This window comes from Choristoneura fumiferana, chromosome 19 (assembly GCF_025370935.1).
Source record: "Choristoneura fumiferana chromosome 19, NRCan_CFum_1, whole genome shotgun sequence".
In the NCBI taxonomy this organism is placed as follows: domain Eukaryota; kingdom Metazoa; phylum Arthropoda; class Insecta; order Lepidoptera; family Tortricidae; genus Choristoneura; species Choristoneura fumiferana.
Genome location: NC_133490.1, coordinates 4203047 through 4220822, shown reverse-complemented (window position 1 = coordinate 4220822; position 17776 = coordinate 4203047). Strand labels below are relative to the sequence as shown.

Genomic DNA, 17776 nt, shown 5'->3' with positions numbered 1-17776 from the left:
AACTAGTTCAAGCGTTGAATAGATAAAGATGTTTATATATTTAAAGTTGTGAAGTTTGAAAACAAATAAGTGAATTCCAGGAAGATTACTATTACTTTTATTACTATCAGCTAATATTTTAAAAGATTACGCATTAAAATAGTTCCACTCTAATCAGTTAGGTATAGATTAAATGGATTAATCGTAGATCGGAAATTTTATGCTACTTTTGAACTGTCGGAGTGATTTTCAGACTTCCGATATTCATGATTCGATGTGCTTCCGATATTCATTCATGTAAGTATAAAGTACGGGCTTGTAAACAACACGCGATCTTATTGCTAAAGAACGACTTTTTTCAGATAACTTTTGGGAAGAGGGTTGAGGTAGGTAATTCTAATTTGAAATCAATATAATTTTAACTCGAAGGAAATTGTAATAAGGACTGCTTATAATTGATACAAAGATATACTTAAAAATGCCGATGAACGTACTTATCAAAGTCAAAGTCAAAGTCAAAATATCTTTATTCAATTTAGGCTATAACAAGCACCTATGAATGTCAAAAAAAATCTACCACCGGTTCGGAAAAACCTCTGCTGAGAAGAATCCGGCAAGAAACTCAACGAGGTATATATTTTTTTTTAAAACAGATTTACAATATTATTAAATGATGATGATGAATGATTATCGAAGCTTAACAGATTAATTTAAAGGATACAATAACAGTAACAATCTATTTTTACGTTTGATATATCGATAGTACTATCGAATCATATGATTCCTGGGGTTTACTAATGATTTGGCGAAAATTATTTAGCAAATTATTAACTCCCAAACTATTTATCTCATATTTTTATTTAGGCAAAATTTCATTTCCCAACTCAACATTTCGCACTGATATCATTTCCCAACTAATGATTTGATAAATGATTATTATGCAAATTATTACCTGGGTTTTTTTTAAGATGTCATTTGTGTTTTCGTCAAATGCGTTGATTGGCATTCCTTCATTTAGCAAGCAAACAAGCAAGCAAGCCAATGTTTTTTTCCGTTCTGTTACAAAAAAACCCTAACATCGAAGGCTAAAGCGGAAGCTACGCTACGCTTCGCTCCCGCCTTAGCCTTCTGAACCTAACCTATCCAAGTCGCTTCTGCCTAGTCTCGTCTTGCTCGCTCGCTTCGCTCGCTCACCGCCACATAATTTAACATTTATTCTTTTTATCATATATCATGGCTGATATATCTACCTTATGTGTAAAAATTGGCAAAATGTTATTTAACTATTTGTTATTTGCCTTAGCCAATCATTTGCTACATAATTGTTTGCCACATAAAAGTGTGATGAAGTAAAATTATGCAACATAAAAATGTTGCGAAATAAGAAAAATGTGAAGCAAAGTTATGCCAAGGATTGGTTTGCCAAATAAAACTTCGGCGAAAGGTTGGTTGCTAAGTGAAATTTGACGAAAAATATTTCGCCGAAAAGCCAGTACACCGATTCCTGGCCCACACCGTAGAACGTTCGAATAGTAAGTATTATAATTGTTTCAAGCAACGGTTAAACCGATTTTGATGAAACATTTCTAAGAACCTTCGCTAGAAAACTTGCTTTCAAATGAAAAACACCGCATTCAAATCGGTCCACCCGTTTAAGAGCTGCGGTGCCACAGACAGACACACACATAGGCACACATACAGCGGTCAAAGTTATAACACCCCTCTTTTTGCATCTGGGGTTAAAAACGAACAAACAATAGCACAAACTCTATGCACTTCTGCAACGTTTCCACGTCTACGTTTCCTGGTACGGGGTGGGGTGAGCAACGTTGTCAGTTAGAAAGAGATAACAAACCTATTTCGACATGTTTAGAATGACGATAATTTTCTTATATATATCATACATTTATACGATTGATACGTTAATTGAACTGCACCAAAATAAAGTTGTACCTGAGTATGTGTATCTTGGTCAGATTATACAACTCGGTAGAAACAACTTTGAGAAAGAGGCTAATAGGCGAATAGAGATGGGCTGGGCTGCTTTCGGGAAGCTTCGGCATATCTTGTCGTCGGACATCCCTCAGTGCCTAAAAACGAACGTCTTCAACCAGTGCGCCCTACCAGTTTCAACCTAAGGAGCCGAAATGTGGACCTTGACTGCGGGACTAATCCACAAATTCAAGGTCGCTCAGCGGGCTATGGAAAGAGCAATGCTAGGGGTTTCTTTGAAGGATAAAATTAATCCGAAATCACATTATTCGACAAAGAACGAAAGTCACTGACATTGCTCAGAGAATTAGTTCATTGGTAGCGTAGGGCTGGCCGTATGTCGCAGGACCGATGAACGGTGGAGCAGACGAGTCCTCGAATGGAGACCACGGACGGAAAAACGTAGTGTAGGGCGTCCTGAGGTACGGTGGACGGATGACCTTAAGAGGATCGCTGGCGGCGGATGGATGCGAGGGGCTGAAGACAGAGTGTTGTGGCGCGCCATGGAAGAGGCCTATGTCCAGCAGTGGACTGCTGTAGGCTGATGATGATGATGAAAATTAAGTATGGCCTGACTTGGAATCGCATTCGCTTCATCCTGTCACAAAGTTTAAGACGAGGGTAGAAAGAGATGCTGCATGAATGCGATCGCGAACATCAGCGCGTTAGACAATACGGCTTCTGCACTAGAAACATAATACTTTCATAACGAATTCCCTTATGAAACAACGAGGTATTAAGTACAGTCAACGTTATAAATAAGTGATCACTTTTGTACCTTGTCACTTTAACGTCATGTTTGAAAAGCCATACGAAATTGTGTACCGACTCAAACCGAAAATGTACAAAAGTGTTCACTTATTTATGACGTTGACTGTACTACGGCATTTTCGGTGAAAATTTTCCCTAGTGAGTCAGGACTCAGTTGGTTCAATAGTGTATTACAAAGTGTTTTATCATTTTTTAACAGACAATAACAATAATATGACTGACCAACTTATCTGTGAATCAGACCAAGCAATACTGATGATTACACGCAGACATCTAGGTAGGTACATGAAGAACTGATTGCACACAACCTAAACAACAAAAAGTTGGAAACCCCCGACTTTGTCACTTCAAAGCTCAATATCTCAAAAACAGCTAAAATTTTTATGAAACATGTCTAAGAACCATCGCTAGAAAACCTGATTTCAAATAAAAAAACAGCTACGGTGTCACAGACATACACAGACACACATAGCGGTCAAACTTATAACACCTCTCTTTGCGTCGGGGGTAAAAAAGGAGAATTAATTAAATGAATGAGTAAATGTCAAAATCCCGCTGTCACTACAGTCACGAGCGTTAATTTACGCACTTAAGATCGAATATCTGTCATTTTGTATGACAATTTAAAGGATTATTTCACTAAATGAGTCCCAAATTAACGCTCGTGACCGTACATGACATGTTCTTGTGTTCGTGACCTTAACTCTGGTGGCTCTACCTATACAGTTAATGCGAACGACATTAAAACTTTTTCGATTCGCAGATAGGTAAAGACTGATTGTACCATCAGCCAAATATGTGGTCTATCAATTTTTAAACAAGTTCCTATCAAATGAATACGTCGCTAAAGTCGAACTTTCAAGTTGACAGACACGTCTATTGGCATTATTGTTTAATGGCATGCAAACGATTATCAACTTTAGGGTGGTAGACCACATATTTGGCTGATGGTACATACATCTCTAATCTCTATATCATCTCTCTCTCTCTCTCTGGTTGAAAGTTTACTACAAGAGTACTTAATACTGTTATCATAAAAGATAAATAGATAACGCAATTACGATATTTTATTCGGTTATAGCTAAATAATAAGTCCTGGACGTTTTGGCGATATTGTTTATCAATATTATCTTCACATTGAAGCATGCCAACAGTAGGGTGGGTGAAGATATGACAATGCTTACTGACACGAGCGCATGAGCTGATTTTGATTGCATTAACACTTTAATGGCACCTAAATGGCACTGATTTTATTATTGGAACAATAATTATGTTGTATTAACAAAATTACTATTTTTTCTGTGTCTGTCGAATTTATTTATTTATATCAATAAAAAATTACAGTACATTATAAAACAAATGAGTTGTAGAATTCAGTTCAAAAACAAAAACACAAAGAGGTACATAATGCAATAAATTATGGGTTTTATATCCTCCGAACCGAATGACATAATATATGTAATTCATAAATCAACATGTTATTTTATTTAGTTATATAGTTATTTAGTGTTGGTTGCCGGGCTCTTATAAACTTCTCGTTCAGGCAGCTCGCCCTCTCTCCGGTATGCTGTAAAAGCCATCTGAGGCTAACAGCAACAGGCCGTTCGAAAATAAGCGTTACCTTCCCATATTTTTTGTATATTTTTTGGACAAACGGTTTACAAGATAGAGGGGGGGGGGCACAATTTAAGCTACTTTGGGAGCGATTATTTCCGGAAATCTTCACTTGATCAAAAAAGTTTTCGAGAATCCTTACTATCTTTTCAAAAGAGCTGACGAACTATGTGCCACACGTTGATGCGAGTTAAAAAAAAAATATTTTTTTTCAATTTCTGTTATGTGTATGGAGTGCCCCCCTATAAATATTTATTTTTGTAATTTAACTACAAAACTAAATAGCGGCTTCGACAAGACATCTGTACACCAAATTTCATTGATATACATCTTGTAATTTTCGAGGAAAATGCCTGTGACATACGGACGGACTTGACGAAACTATAAGGGTTCCGTTTTTGCCATTTTGGCTCCGGAACCCTAAAAACACATTAATGTGCATTTAATTTAGAATATCTACACATTTCAAGAACTCGAAGGTGAGAGCCGTAGGACGTCCACTGTTGGAAATAGGCCTCCCCGATAGACTTCCAGTTGCTTCGGTTGGAAGTGGCTTGCATCCACCGTGGACCCACGGCTTCCATCCATCACGTTGGTGGACGTTCTACGTTGCGCTTGCCGATCTTTGGTCTCCATTCGAGAACTTTTCGGCCCCAAGGGCCATCCGTTCTCTGTGCTATAATGGCCTACCCATTGCTACGTACTTTACAACTTACCGCTAATTGTGAAGACGGGGTTTCCGTGCAGCTGCGGCGAGTAGTTGTCGACTTTGTCTGAGGGTTTGATGGCATCTGGGGCGCCGACCATGCCTGGGAACAAGACAAACCCACCATTAATAATAATAGCAGCGCAGGCTGAGACAGTAAAACGCCGCACATATAGGGCTCTCTAAAGACATATTTTCGGCTTTTGCTGTTGAAACTTTGGGTCCGTGGAGTTCGGACGCACACAAAGTTTTTGGTCAAATAAAAAAAAAACGAAATTACAAATGACCATAAGGCATAATGGTGCTGGTAATACAAAAAAATACGTAAGTACGAGTACGCGATATAAAAACAATTGATATAATGCAACAAATTATATAATTTTCATTTGATATATCTAATGCAATTTATCTTAAAAACAAAACTTATTTCTTTTATAAAAAAAGTTCGGTGAAACTCCTTTTGAAATTAAGTATATCAAATGTTGTTATATCCAGTGTAATTATATCAAATGTTGTATACCGATCATTACACACCCGTATTTACTCGTAAGAATGTATCTATCTATTTAAGTATGATTATCCGTTGCCTGGTACCCATAACCATAACACAAGCTTTGCTTACTTTGGGACTGGGTCAATTGGTGTCAAGTGTCCCGTGATATTTATTTATCTCGCAGTCAGTGTACAAAACCGTTATGTATACACTACTCATGGATGCTATCCCCGGTAACCATGCTATTTTCCGGGATAAAAAAATCTTATTTCCAGGCTCTCCAACTATTTCCATATCTTTAATTTAAATCGGTTTAGAGGTTTTAACGTGAAGAAGTAACATAAATACAGACGGACAAATATACAGAGTTAATTTCGCATTTTAAATAGGTATTGTAAGGATAGATCGATACAAGTGCGGGTAGTTCGTGATACGAGTGCCGGTACTATTTGTGATCATGTGATCAAGTGCGGGTAGTTCGAAGGACTCGCGCTGCTAGGCCGACTTGACACCCCACACTTCAAGTCTACTCGTGATTACGGCCACTGTAAGGTTGCCGAAACGTCGAGGTAAATATTACTGGTGTGTGTTAGCGTGATAAGTCCTGTGCGTGGTATTTTGACTATGAGTGAAAATCACGAAAGATTAAAACGTTATAGGATAGATACACCTATTATTGTTTTTAAAATAAATCACTAAAATACTGATGGCAAAGGTTACTCCGCCACAACTCACAATTGTTCACAACATGAACAAACAAACAACCAATAAAATTACGCGTTGTGTTATTGTTCATATTTTCATTGTTTTGAAAATAAAGTACCTACTTATTCTAAAAGAAAAAAAGTTTTAATGTAATAAAAGAAAATATAGTGTAGTCTAAAAATAAACACACTCGGTACCTACAAAATTTTGCAAATATGCTGACTTTGGTGGCTTCTCATTCCTTTGTTTTCCAATATTTATTAAAATACTTTTTTTTGTCTACTTACTTGATGAATTCCAAACAACGAAACTTGATGGGGACCAAATTTTTTTTCACACCCTCCTTTTACTCAGCGGCAAAAAATTTGGCCCACTCTAGATAGAAAAATTACTTTTGACAATTTGTATGGCCTTGGGTCAACAAGATACCTATACTGTGAATATATGAAGATTGTATATACCTTTAACCGTGATGGACGGGCATATGATTGAAGCAATAGTGCTCCGATTGGGACCATCGAGACGGAATTATAAATATGAGATGGGAACCGCGTGGGAACTACATCCCAAGCCCTGAATGAAGTTCATTTTAAGTGAACTGTAGGTATTGCCCATGATGAGTAAATAAAGCAAAACCAAAACTAACAAAACAAAAAAACGCTTGCCGATAGTGTATTAAAACTGTAAAACATATTTTTCTCCAACTTGCTCGGAAATGTTCCCATTAATGTTGGAAAAATCGAACGGGAAGTCCATCGTTATATGCGTTGATGCGATAATATATATTTAAAAAAGTGGCATTATATCCTCGCATATTTGGAGAAAAGCAGTACACAGGCCTCGGTATACGCCTCGTCCTTCAAAACCATACTCATCCACGAAATGACTTTTCCCGCCCTCTGCAGTAATATACTATTTTTCACAGCAATTTTATATTTAAAATTAAGTATTCTTTTGAAATGATCCAGCAACTATTTTGAAAGGCTTCTTTTTGTTTCATAAATTATTTTGAACCGTTTATAATTTATTGATGCATATTTAAATTGTATTTTGCGGCTGTCTGTTTATGTTATGAGTAATTCAGTAAAATATGTTACAAGTAGTTAAAGGTTTTAATTTTTCAACTTTGCCGATCCGTGTATTTCGCACACTTCAAAAGTAAAAGTAAATTAACAACTACCTATGTCGCATACATTTATTTGTCTTACACGTGCCGCAAAGGAACAAGGTAAAATTATGCAGTTCATTGGCATGGACCTCCACAAAATAACACGCAAATGCTATCAATTAGGATGACTAAAAAGAAAAAAAATGGTAGTATCAATTCAAAAATATTATGAACTCATATAATTTAACGATAACTACCTATCCTACCTATAAATGATTATAGGTATTCGTCGTGTAGAAAAAAAACAACTTTGAGTACGCCAGCCTGATGTTTTTGAACAACTTATTTGTCCCTTGTTTTTTACTTATATGTTTATTGTAGTTTTTTTATTTCTTGTTCACTTACAATAAAATATATTTATATGTCTTAATTTTATTTATGTGAGTATATTTGTGTATCATTCCGCGAGTCACAGACGGTTCTGACAGAATATCAGCGCTGCAGGCGTTTAACGCCTCAGCATAATGCTGAGTCAGCGGCCGTTTCACTTTTGCGAGGACACACAAAATCATATATTTTAATTTTTGTATTTCTTTTTTTTTTGTTTTATTTGTGTTTGCTGTTGTTGTTTTTTAGTTTGGTTGTATTTGTGTGTCTTTGTGAATGTGAATAAATGTCTTCTATTCTATTCTATTCTAACTTTACAATTAAAACCGTTATTTTTCACGTTTTAATCGTTGTGTTTTTATACTTCTCTGAAGCCGAGTTTATACTTGCAAGAAAAATCGTGCCAATTGCATTACATCGCGGCGCTCTATTGACCACTACAAACTCGTTGGCTTTACGGCCTCGCAATGTAATGCAACTTGTACGATTTTTCTTGCAAGTCTATACTCGGCTTAAGGATGCCTATGGCCAACAGTCACAGATTACAGGTAATCTGTGCCAACAGCGGACGTACTACGGCTGATATGATGATAATGATGGTAATATTACGATACTGGTCAGTGTCCTTCAGGCGACACTTCTGGACTGGAGTTCCGAGTTCCCGGCATAAACGGTTGCTAACAACGATTCGTAAGTAATTGAATTTTCCTGTACTAAAATAGACGTAAGACGATACGCGTCAAAACGGGCTTTGAGACCAGTTTCTGTTTTACTGGTCTTCTGTTGATGCATATTTACATTTCTTTGTGCAGGACAATTTTTAGAAAAATCAAGAAAGCTACCGCTCTCCAGCTGGGAAAGAAAGTCATATCCAAAACATTGCGTCTTTGGTCTGCAATACGTCCAGTGGGACTACTGATGTGCCAAAGGAAACTTTCCATAATTGCGGAGTTTTCTATATAGGAAAATTTCAGTAACTTCTCACAATTTTGGATGGGCATTGAAATTTTCCGTTTCTTAAATTAAAATTTCCTATAATTCCTTCTGAAATTTTCCAGAAATTTCCGACAACTTTTTCAGCTTTTTGGAAACTTTCCACAACTTGGACATCTGTAATTAGGACTAAAGACCAACACAACAACAACATCCTCAACATTTACGATCGGATTTTGTAAAACTCAGGATTTTAAGAATTTTTGGTAAGATTCATAGAAAAGATACAAGACAAAAAATATAAAACATATAGGTACGTAGACGCTAATAAAAAAAAATGTGATTTTATTAAATATACATGTAAATATTCTATATTTAACTTGTTTATTAAAATACAGAGTTAATTTAACCACTTATGACTTATCAGCAAAATCATGTCAATATCATGTCATGTTCATTCACGAAAAAAACGGATTTTTTAAAAGTATTAAATCAGGTTTTTTCTCCGGTTTTTTTTTACATCTGGTAACCCTAAGTGCGGTTTCAACTTTGACTGCATTAAGTAATACTATTAATCATATACGTGAGTAACGTCGCGTGTTGATAAATTACAAGCTTACCGAATCATTTACAGCTGTTGATAATCGATTGTACTCTTCACACATAACAAATAATGATTAGGACATAGTCTGGCTAGACTTTTAAAATGTCTGACAGTCTGAGCCAGTCTGTTAATTTTTTTACCAAATGAAAAGATGAAAAGTTTGAGATTTATATTTTATTATAAATCAGTTTCTTGTATAGCTTTTTTTATATTTTCTTCGTAATTATTTCTCTTTTCACTTAGCATTTTTTTTTTATTTAAAAAAAAACTTGTTTAAACTAATCTTATTCGCTGTTAAGGACCTGTTTCACCACTTCTCGACTAACTTTCGTGTCAGAAAAAATTATGCCGTCTTTGTTTATTCGGACAAAACAAACAGAGACGGCATTTCTGATATCTGTCACCTAAAGTCAGTCAACAAGTCCCTAGGGACTAAAGTACTTTACTCCCGCCTCGTAAGGCTATATTATCACTACTCATGCTCTAAAAGTAACCTATGCATGAGAAGTGAGAAATTGACTTTTTGTCCCGCTGACGCGGAGCTCCTACTTTTGCGTGGTTTTGGGCCTTCGAACCGATACAAACTTAACATAACCTAAACCTACCTATGTTTCTGTGTGATGATATTTCTAATTACTGTCTGTGTAAAATTACATTGTATTATAGCGTCATTACTAAGTATATTTCCTTGGTATATTACAGTCTAGATTATTATGCGCTACACTTTTCATTGTTATTCATGGTAACAGTTTGTACGTGCTCAATCTATTTTAATCGAAATTAAGATAATGCGGTTACTTGTAAATTAGTTTGGATCGTAGTGTCGCAATGTTCCGGTCGGGCGCTAGTGTCGCAACTTCGCAAGTATTGCCGTAAGGGCCGCTTTCGACGGAAGAAAATATTGTGAAAATGCTTTACTTATATAAATAATGGATGTCATACGTAAGAATCAAAACTTATACCTGCTATTTCCAGTTATCTTAAAAATTTAAAATTTGGTTTGTAGATATTTTTAAATCTGTCTGATTTAAAATTAGCCCACACTGTCTACATTTTGCATAGGAGAGGCTCTGTTGAATCTAGATATTGAGTGAGCGCAGTAGCACTCCTTATTGAGTGAGGGCAGTAGCACTCCTTATTGAGTGAGGGCAGTAGCACTCCTTATTGAGTGAGGGCAGCAGCACTCCTTATTGAATGAGGGCAGTAGCACTCCTTATTGAGTGAGGACAGCAGCACTCCTTATTGAGTGAGGGCAGTAGCACTCCTTAATGCCAACTACGAACTCCAGACTCCAGCACTACTGTGTGGAAAACCAGGGGAAACCATCACACTATTTTAATACTCTATTAAAACCGTCTAGGCTACGTATGCACAATGCGGCTAAAGCTGTCGTGTTGTGTCGTGACGCTTCAGAACGGTATGGGTTTCATACATTTTATCAATCGATACTTTGAAGAGGGACGGCTAGAGTTGTGGATAATGCTCATTGCGAGGCTTAATGACTCGAACCCTTAAGACTTCAGAGTCTTGAAGACTCGACTATATTTGAGAATTAAATTGGCTTATTTTATGCGTATGGATGCAAGAAACTGTCTTTGCGGGCTTTGAGTCGTTAAGCCTCGAGAGTCTTAAGGGTTCTGGTCGAAATGAGCGTTTTTCACAACACTAGGGACGGCACGCTAAAACCGCGCGGCTGACCGCATAGTGCTTATAAGGTAGTGCCACCAGAGTTGACATCACGCACACAAGAACATGTCGTGTAATGACAGAAGGATTTTGACATTTACTCATTATTTTCATTAATTCTCCTTTTATGAATGAATGACGATTTATTTGTTTAACACAGGTAAGTTACAGAGATTTTTAAGCAATCAGTCAAATCAATCACTGCAATCAGTTATTTTTGTAGTTGTGTGTGTTAACTTCAACTCTCGTGGCACTACAAGTCAAGGAAACTGAAGCATGTACCAGCGTGGAACCTGTAGCGACTCCTAGCGCCATCTAGTGAACAACAATAGAAACTCCGACCATGCTCTACATCGCGCTATCGAAGTTCTCAACGCAGTCGCATATATACAAGCTCCGACGCTCTTCCTTCGGACTTCGGTCCCAGGCAACACCTGCCTGGAGAGAGATCTCTCTATTGGAGCTCCCCCACAACCTTTTCATAAACCATTTCGCTATATGAATTCTTGGCAAATGTTAGGGATGTCAACATGATATTAGTAGCACAAAGGTTCCACCCGGTACGTGATTCAGTTTCCTTGACTGTATAGGTAGGTAGCAGAAGTAGGTCACAGTGTAAGAAAATAGACTTTGAGTAGGTAGAAGAGCGAATTTTCACACGCTTGTTTCCTCTTGTTCGATGAGTCTTCACAAACAGCGGAAGTACCGCGCAAACCTGGCCACGCACTGGTATGACGGACGATCTTTTCTGAAGGTAGGGTTACCATCAGTCAGGAATATTCCGGACTTGGCGCATATTTACGGTTTTTTTTTTATCTACGAACCACCGATATATTCTGTCAATTAAGCACAAAATGATGAAGATATATAGACCGTTAAAGTTCTGTGTGACTTACGTGTGTATGTACACTTTTACTAAAAAATGACATCTCGGGTGCCACTCCTAGCTTACGCGCTTTATCTTTTGGGTTTAAAATTTAGAAAATTAGAAAATTTAACAAAACTGAAACGGCTATAATAATCTTTCCTAATCAGGATTAGAGTCATAAAATTTGGCGCGGAATTTTCGTTCAGCGTTAGTGGTAAATAGCCTAAATAGAATAAAGATATCTTGACTTTTTTGACACGTCCGACAGCACCTGCAATTATGTAGATTGCTTATTTTGAATTCAAAATGGCCGTCTTCCGAGACTTTCCCGCCGTCATTATGGTCACACTAAACGGCTTCGTGCGCGTACGTCTATCCTTTATCGGAGGCAACGTGAGCCCCGGCGGGGCATGTTATCAAACATTTCTTAGGTATTACATCAAACACGGTATGAGAACGACATTACTTACATCAGATTTTATAACAACTCGTGGTTTTCTGCAGAATTAAGGTTGCTTGGTTTCGTTAAAACAGCTGCGGCGGAATCACTAGCTTTTACCCGAGGCTTCGCTTGCGTGAACCGTAAAGTACAGTCCATCAGTGTCTATCTGCACTAGCCCGTAGTGGTGAATGGGTTGAATTGGTTTGGAATCAATCAGCTTGGATGATAATAGAATTAGAATTACAACAAAAAGTACTATATTTAGTGAAAAAGGCTGTAATTTGTAAATTTTATAATTTGACCTTTAATAATGAATGTAAACTTATTATATTAAGTACGTATGAAACATTTTTTTGTTTGTCCATAAAAGTAACTACCAGGTGGTTTATTTATATATGAACGAACGGCCCATCTGTCTGTCGAAGTTAACGAAAATCAATAAAAACATTTTCGAATATAGCTCATCTCTGATTGTAGTCTAATAATGTGTACCTACACATTATTGTAGTCTCTGTTTATATCGAAATGACCCTGTTTTGTTACCTCCATTTATTTCCTAGGGAAGCAAGCAGATAATTACGTGTTGTGGTCACTCGCGACGGCATTCGCATCTCTAATGACATAGAATTTGAGAATCGTGGCCTTAGCCCGTACAATGGTCTACAGTTTGTATGTGGAATATATAATGACAGCGACATTTATTATAGCTCTAGTGTTTACCAGCAGCTTTGCTTCCGTAAACTATTAGGTTTGGCAGTTCAATTGAAATTCCGGGACTTTCATAAAATTTCAAGTGTCTAAATCCTAGCGGGTGAGATTTCAAAATTTTACCCCAACCCCGTGGGAATATCGGGATAAAGAGTAGCCTATGTGTTATTCCAGACGTCCGGCTATCTACATACCCAATTCATCAAAATCCGAAAAGCCGTTTTAGCATGAAGGAGTAGGTAACAAACATACATACACTTCCGTATTTATAATATTATAGTATTATAGCATAAGGGCCGTTACAGACTGACAGTATTCCAATTGCACCGCAATGCACATAACTTCAGCTACACTACTGCAATAGAAAATAAGGAGCAGTCGGGCGGGGCACCATAGTTTAATTGTTAAAAGGAAAATATAAATAAATATGTTTCGTTTTTAATTTTATTACTCACAAACTGCACGCTAGATGGCAGTTGACTTGAAATTCCAAGATTTAATTCAATTCTTAAAAATTTCGCCGTGGTTAGTAGTTAAATTAATAATAGTATTTTGTATATTTACGTATGCCAAAGTAATTGTCCTAGTCAAATATAGATATAGACATAGAAAATAACTTAATTCGACATCAAACTCTTAAAATAATACACAATTTACACAATTTAAAAAAACATTTGATGGTGTCGAAAAGGAACTTGACTCATACATAAGTAGTACTTAAATATTTACATTTAATGTCTAGTTAAATGACTAGCGTAATTTTCTGAGAATAAAAAATTTCCTACATTATACGCGTACTTCCTAATATTTGCTGATTAGTCTTGTCTTTGTCTATTTAGTAAAACAAACCAACATCGTAGTAAGCAAATTCGCAAAACGTTGCGAAATTAAAAAAAATCCAAATCGAGTTATCTAGCCCCAAAGCAAAGCTTGTAATTACCTACTAAATTTAGTACTAAGTAGGCAATATTATATAACATACATAAATACATATTAAATGTACAAGGCTCTTAAACTAACGAGAGCGCCAAAGTTCGCATACTCTTCGCTAGTCATATCGTATTTTTTGTCAGAATCATCGTTTGTCATAATTTTTTTCTCCATTGAAACTTTAAATTTTTCTGAAAATTTTAAATGGTCACCTATAAAACTATAGGTTAGGTTAGATTTGTTTTATAGCAATTCTGAACAATCATTGGATTCAGAGAAAAAAGTGTTATGACAATCTTTCTGACAAACATTACATTCGGACTTTTAATAAGTAGGTATGCGAGCCGATATGGATCCAAAACTAACATTTTTTTATATTGTTACATACATACATAAAAATCACGCCTGTATTCCCAAATGGGGTAGGCAGAGCACACGAAACGTTACCGCTTCGGAGCCACTTTTAGCAATTTTAGGTTTTAAGTTTGACAAAAACGGTACAATAGTGACAGGTTGCTAGCCTGTCGCCTACGGTGTACCTTAACCTATGTCCTCAGTCGCCTCTTACGACATCCATGGAAGAAATGGAGAGGTGTTATTCTAACCCGACACCACACGGGTACACGGGTTTTATATTGTTAAACAAATCAATAAGCAAATCAATAGTATGCAAATCAATTTCATTTTTAAGTTATTATCTAGGTATAATTATGATTGTATTACGGTTATTTTATGCAACTTTAGACATTTCATTATGATTAATTTATTACAATTGTTTGACTTAGTATATTTATTGATTATTTTGTTTTGATTTTGATTTAATATGTTAAAGATAATGCAATACTAACCCTTTAAAATAAGACTTATGTATTATTATTACCTACTAACAAACTATGGATCCTGGTCTGCAATAAATCATTTTTAATTTAATTTAAACATCTGTCCTTACCGATAATGAAACGGGTCCTCTAGCGTCATAACATGTGTCATGAACAGGGATCGGACGGATTAGCGACATTATTAGTAATTATTGTGGACATGACTGCAAAATGAATCAATAGGTTAAGGGGCCTTTATTGCAGATGCGTTGCCAACCTAGAGGCCCAAGATGGGATACCTCAAGTGCCAGAAATTTCACCGGCTGTCTTACTCTCCACGCCGAACAACAGTGCAAGCACTGCTGCTTCACGGCTGGATTAGCGAGCAAGATGGTGGTAGCAATCCGGGCGGTCCTACTACCTGCAAGTATTATTATTATGCGAAATCGCGAAGCGTTTATAGCTCAGCATAGTGTTGGCCGTGTAGGCCAACGCTGATCTTCCGTTGTGACCGCTTGGCGACTTCACATTTGAATTCCTGAAATAACAATTTACACATGCTTTCAAAAATTATCTTAGTAAAATGCTAGTAAAAGTATAAGAGTTCTTGGGGGTTTCGGTTCCATGCGCAACGGCCAGGTCAATTGTCGGCTCTCAGACCCGACATCTGACAAAGCCTTTGGCATTTACCACTTCCTTTATCTATATCTTGTGTAGGGAACTGAACGAGCACCCGATAAGGCTGACATGATCACCTGGAGTGTTCGAAGCCTCAACAAAAATAAGAAAAAAAAATACTTTAGTGGATAATTGTCGTAAGAAGAAATTCGTGAGTTATGGCACAAAACCCTGTTTCCTTCAAATTAAAAAAAAAATCAAATGATTTATTCAGTAAATAGGCCGCAATGGGCACTTTTACACGTCATTTTTTTAAACTACCAGCGCTTTCGGAAATACCATCATTGCCAAGAAGAATGCGCCGCAAGAAACTTAGCAGAAAGTCATTGCCCAGCCAGCAATTGCCAGCCATTGCTTGGCAGAAAGGCATTGGCCTTGACAAGAAATTTATTTTTTATCTGAAAATAACAACAATGTTAACGTAATTAGCTTTTTAACGTTGGTTACTTAGATTAGATGTTTAACTGTTTAAGTTAGTTTTACAGAATAGATAGAATATAGTCAGATTGGAGACTGAAATCCAGGGACTCGTTGAGTCTCATTTCCTATTTATCTCATACTCATAAACTACATAATGTATGATAATTTCGCATATTATGCATAACTTTTTATATGCTGGTAAATACTTAAGAAAATATATTTTAATTGCCATCGTAAGATTTCATTGAAGTTATTATTATATGATGTTTAGGTAATTATTTAGTTCTCGCTAGACAGTTGTGACAACAAAAGCCTAATAATGCCTATAGTTGTATAATCACTCAACACAGACAGCGCAGTCGTCGTGGAAGGAAAATCTGAATATATTGGTAAGATTCATCTTTACAATCCCCGTTCCCTCCCTCAAGCCCTCTTTTCTGAGAGGAGGCCTGTGCCAGCAGTGGGACGATATGCTGGGATGATGATGATGGATGATGATCTTTACAATCCGTCGTTACACAAACCGATCAAAAGATCGTCGGTAGTAGTATGTGAATATCGCCAACGATTTACTTGATAGAAGAGGACATCGGAAATCGCAACCAAAACACGTGCTGCAATCATCTAATATTCTGCTCAAGTGACTTTATTTTCAATTTTCAAACGAGTATTTCTCTTCGCTAAACACTATCGTTATATTTATTTATTATATTTATATCGATCGTATTTCGAAGCGACCAATCGCCACGATTCTCGTCTTATTGATCAAAGCGATTAATCTTACCATGTATGGGCCTTTAAAATCCGTAACAAATTATGGAATTTATCGTCTAGCTATTTACAAACTCACACTAACCTACAGCAGTTTGCGTTTCCTACACACACGTAGGTACGACGGTTGTCGTCAAAGACGAGTCACAGAACATGAAACAGTTAGGTATAGTTAATTTATTTTTAGGATAGTTTAGTGTAACCTAAATTGTTCCTTTTTAATTAATGTTTATGACTTATTAAAATGAAACAGTAATATTTTTAATATTGATAATAATAAGGATGGCAATACTAGTTAAAAGAGGCATAAGTGGCATCATGAGTTTGATTGTCTTTGTCTTTTGTTTATAATAGAAAAAAGGAGGTTTGTAGTGGACTGACAGATAAAAATAAATATGAGATCGGAGTGAGGAGAGTTTTGGATTTGCTTGGCGTTGGCTGTGGCTACAATAGGAGGCCGGAGAATAGCAGTTATCTCATGTAAGTTACTAAAGAGAGAGAGAGAGAGAGAGAGAGAGAGAGATATTGTTAAGATGACGAAAGAATAAGTAGTTAATTTCTCTTGTGATGCGAGGCATGGGACGGCTGTGAGGGAGTAGGGAGTCGTTCGTAGGGCAAGGGCCTATATTTTTTTTTGTCACCTTGATAATCACTGAAATGCAATTCATTTATATCTGCGAAGCAGGATAAACTATGTTTTATCTTTATATATTTATGTAAATCACATTACATGACAGGGATTCTCATGATCGTTTGATGTGTAATATCAGGTTGACGACAACGATTGCCATGGAAACGTGTAAACAAATGTGACGACAGGTGACGAACTCACTCCAACAAAGGCGATTTGTGACGATAACACAAAGAAAAGGCTTACGTCAATCGCGTTTGATTTTTGTGAGAACTATATAAAATAATGATTATCTATGTAACGGCCAAATAGTTTAGAATTATTGGCATATTGTTCGTCGAACGATAGCCGTTAAGGCTTATATTTACGTAAGTTGCATTACAGGTTTACTGTCAATCAGGACAAATGGAAAATCGTCCACGTGCATAGATTATTTTGAATTCGAATCAGTTGCTACCGTCCAAAGTGCTTAATGTAATGTATTGTGTGAAAATATTAAGACTTAGCAGAATCTCAGTTGGCCATACAGCGT

The 17776-nt window shown here is 36.6% G+C and overlaps 1 protein-coding gene across 1 annotated transcript in view; it reads right to left on the bottom strand.

Annotated features, from left to right (window-relative positions):
- LOC141438843 (solute carrier family 41 member 1-like) overlaps window positions 1–17776 on the bottom strand; it is a 105945-nt gene that overhangs the window by 51359 nt on the left and 36810 nt on the right. Inside the window, exon 3 of the mRNA XM_074102865.1 lies at window positions 5073–5165. Coding sequence (XP_073958966.1) covers window positions 5073–5163 — 91 coding nt within the window. The 5' untranslated portion in view covers window positions 5164–5165. The remainder of the gene's footprint in view (window positions 1–5072; window positions 5166–17776) is intronic.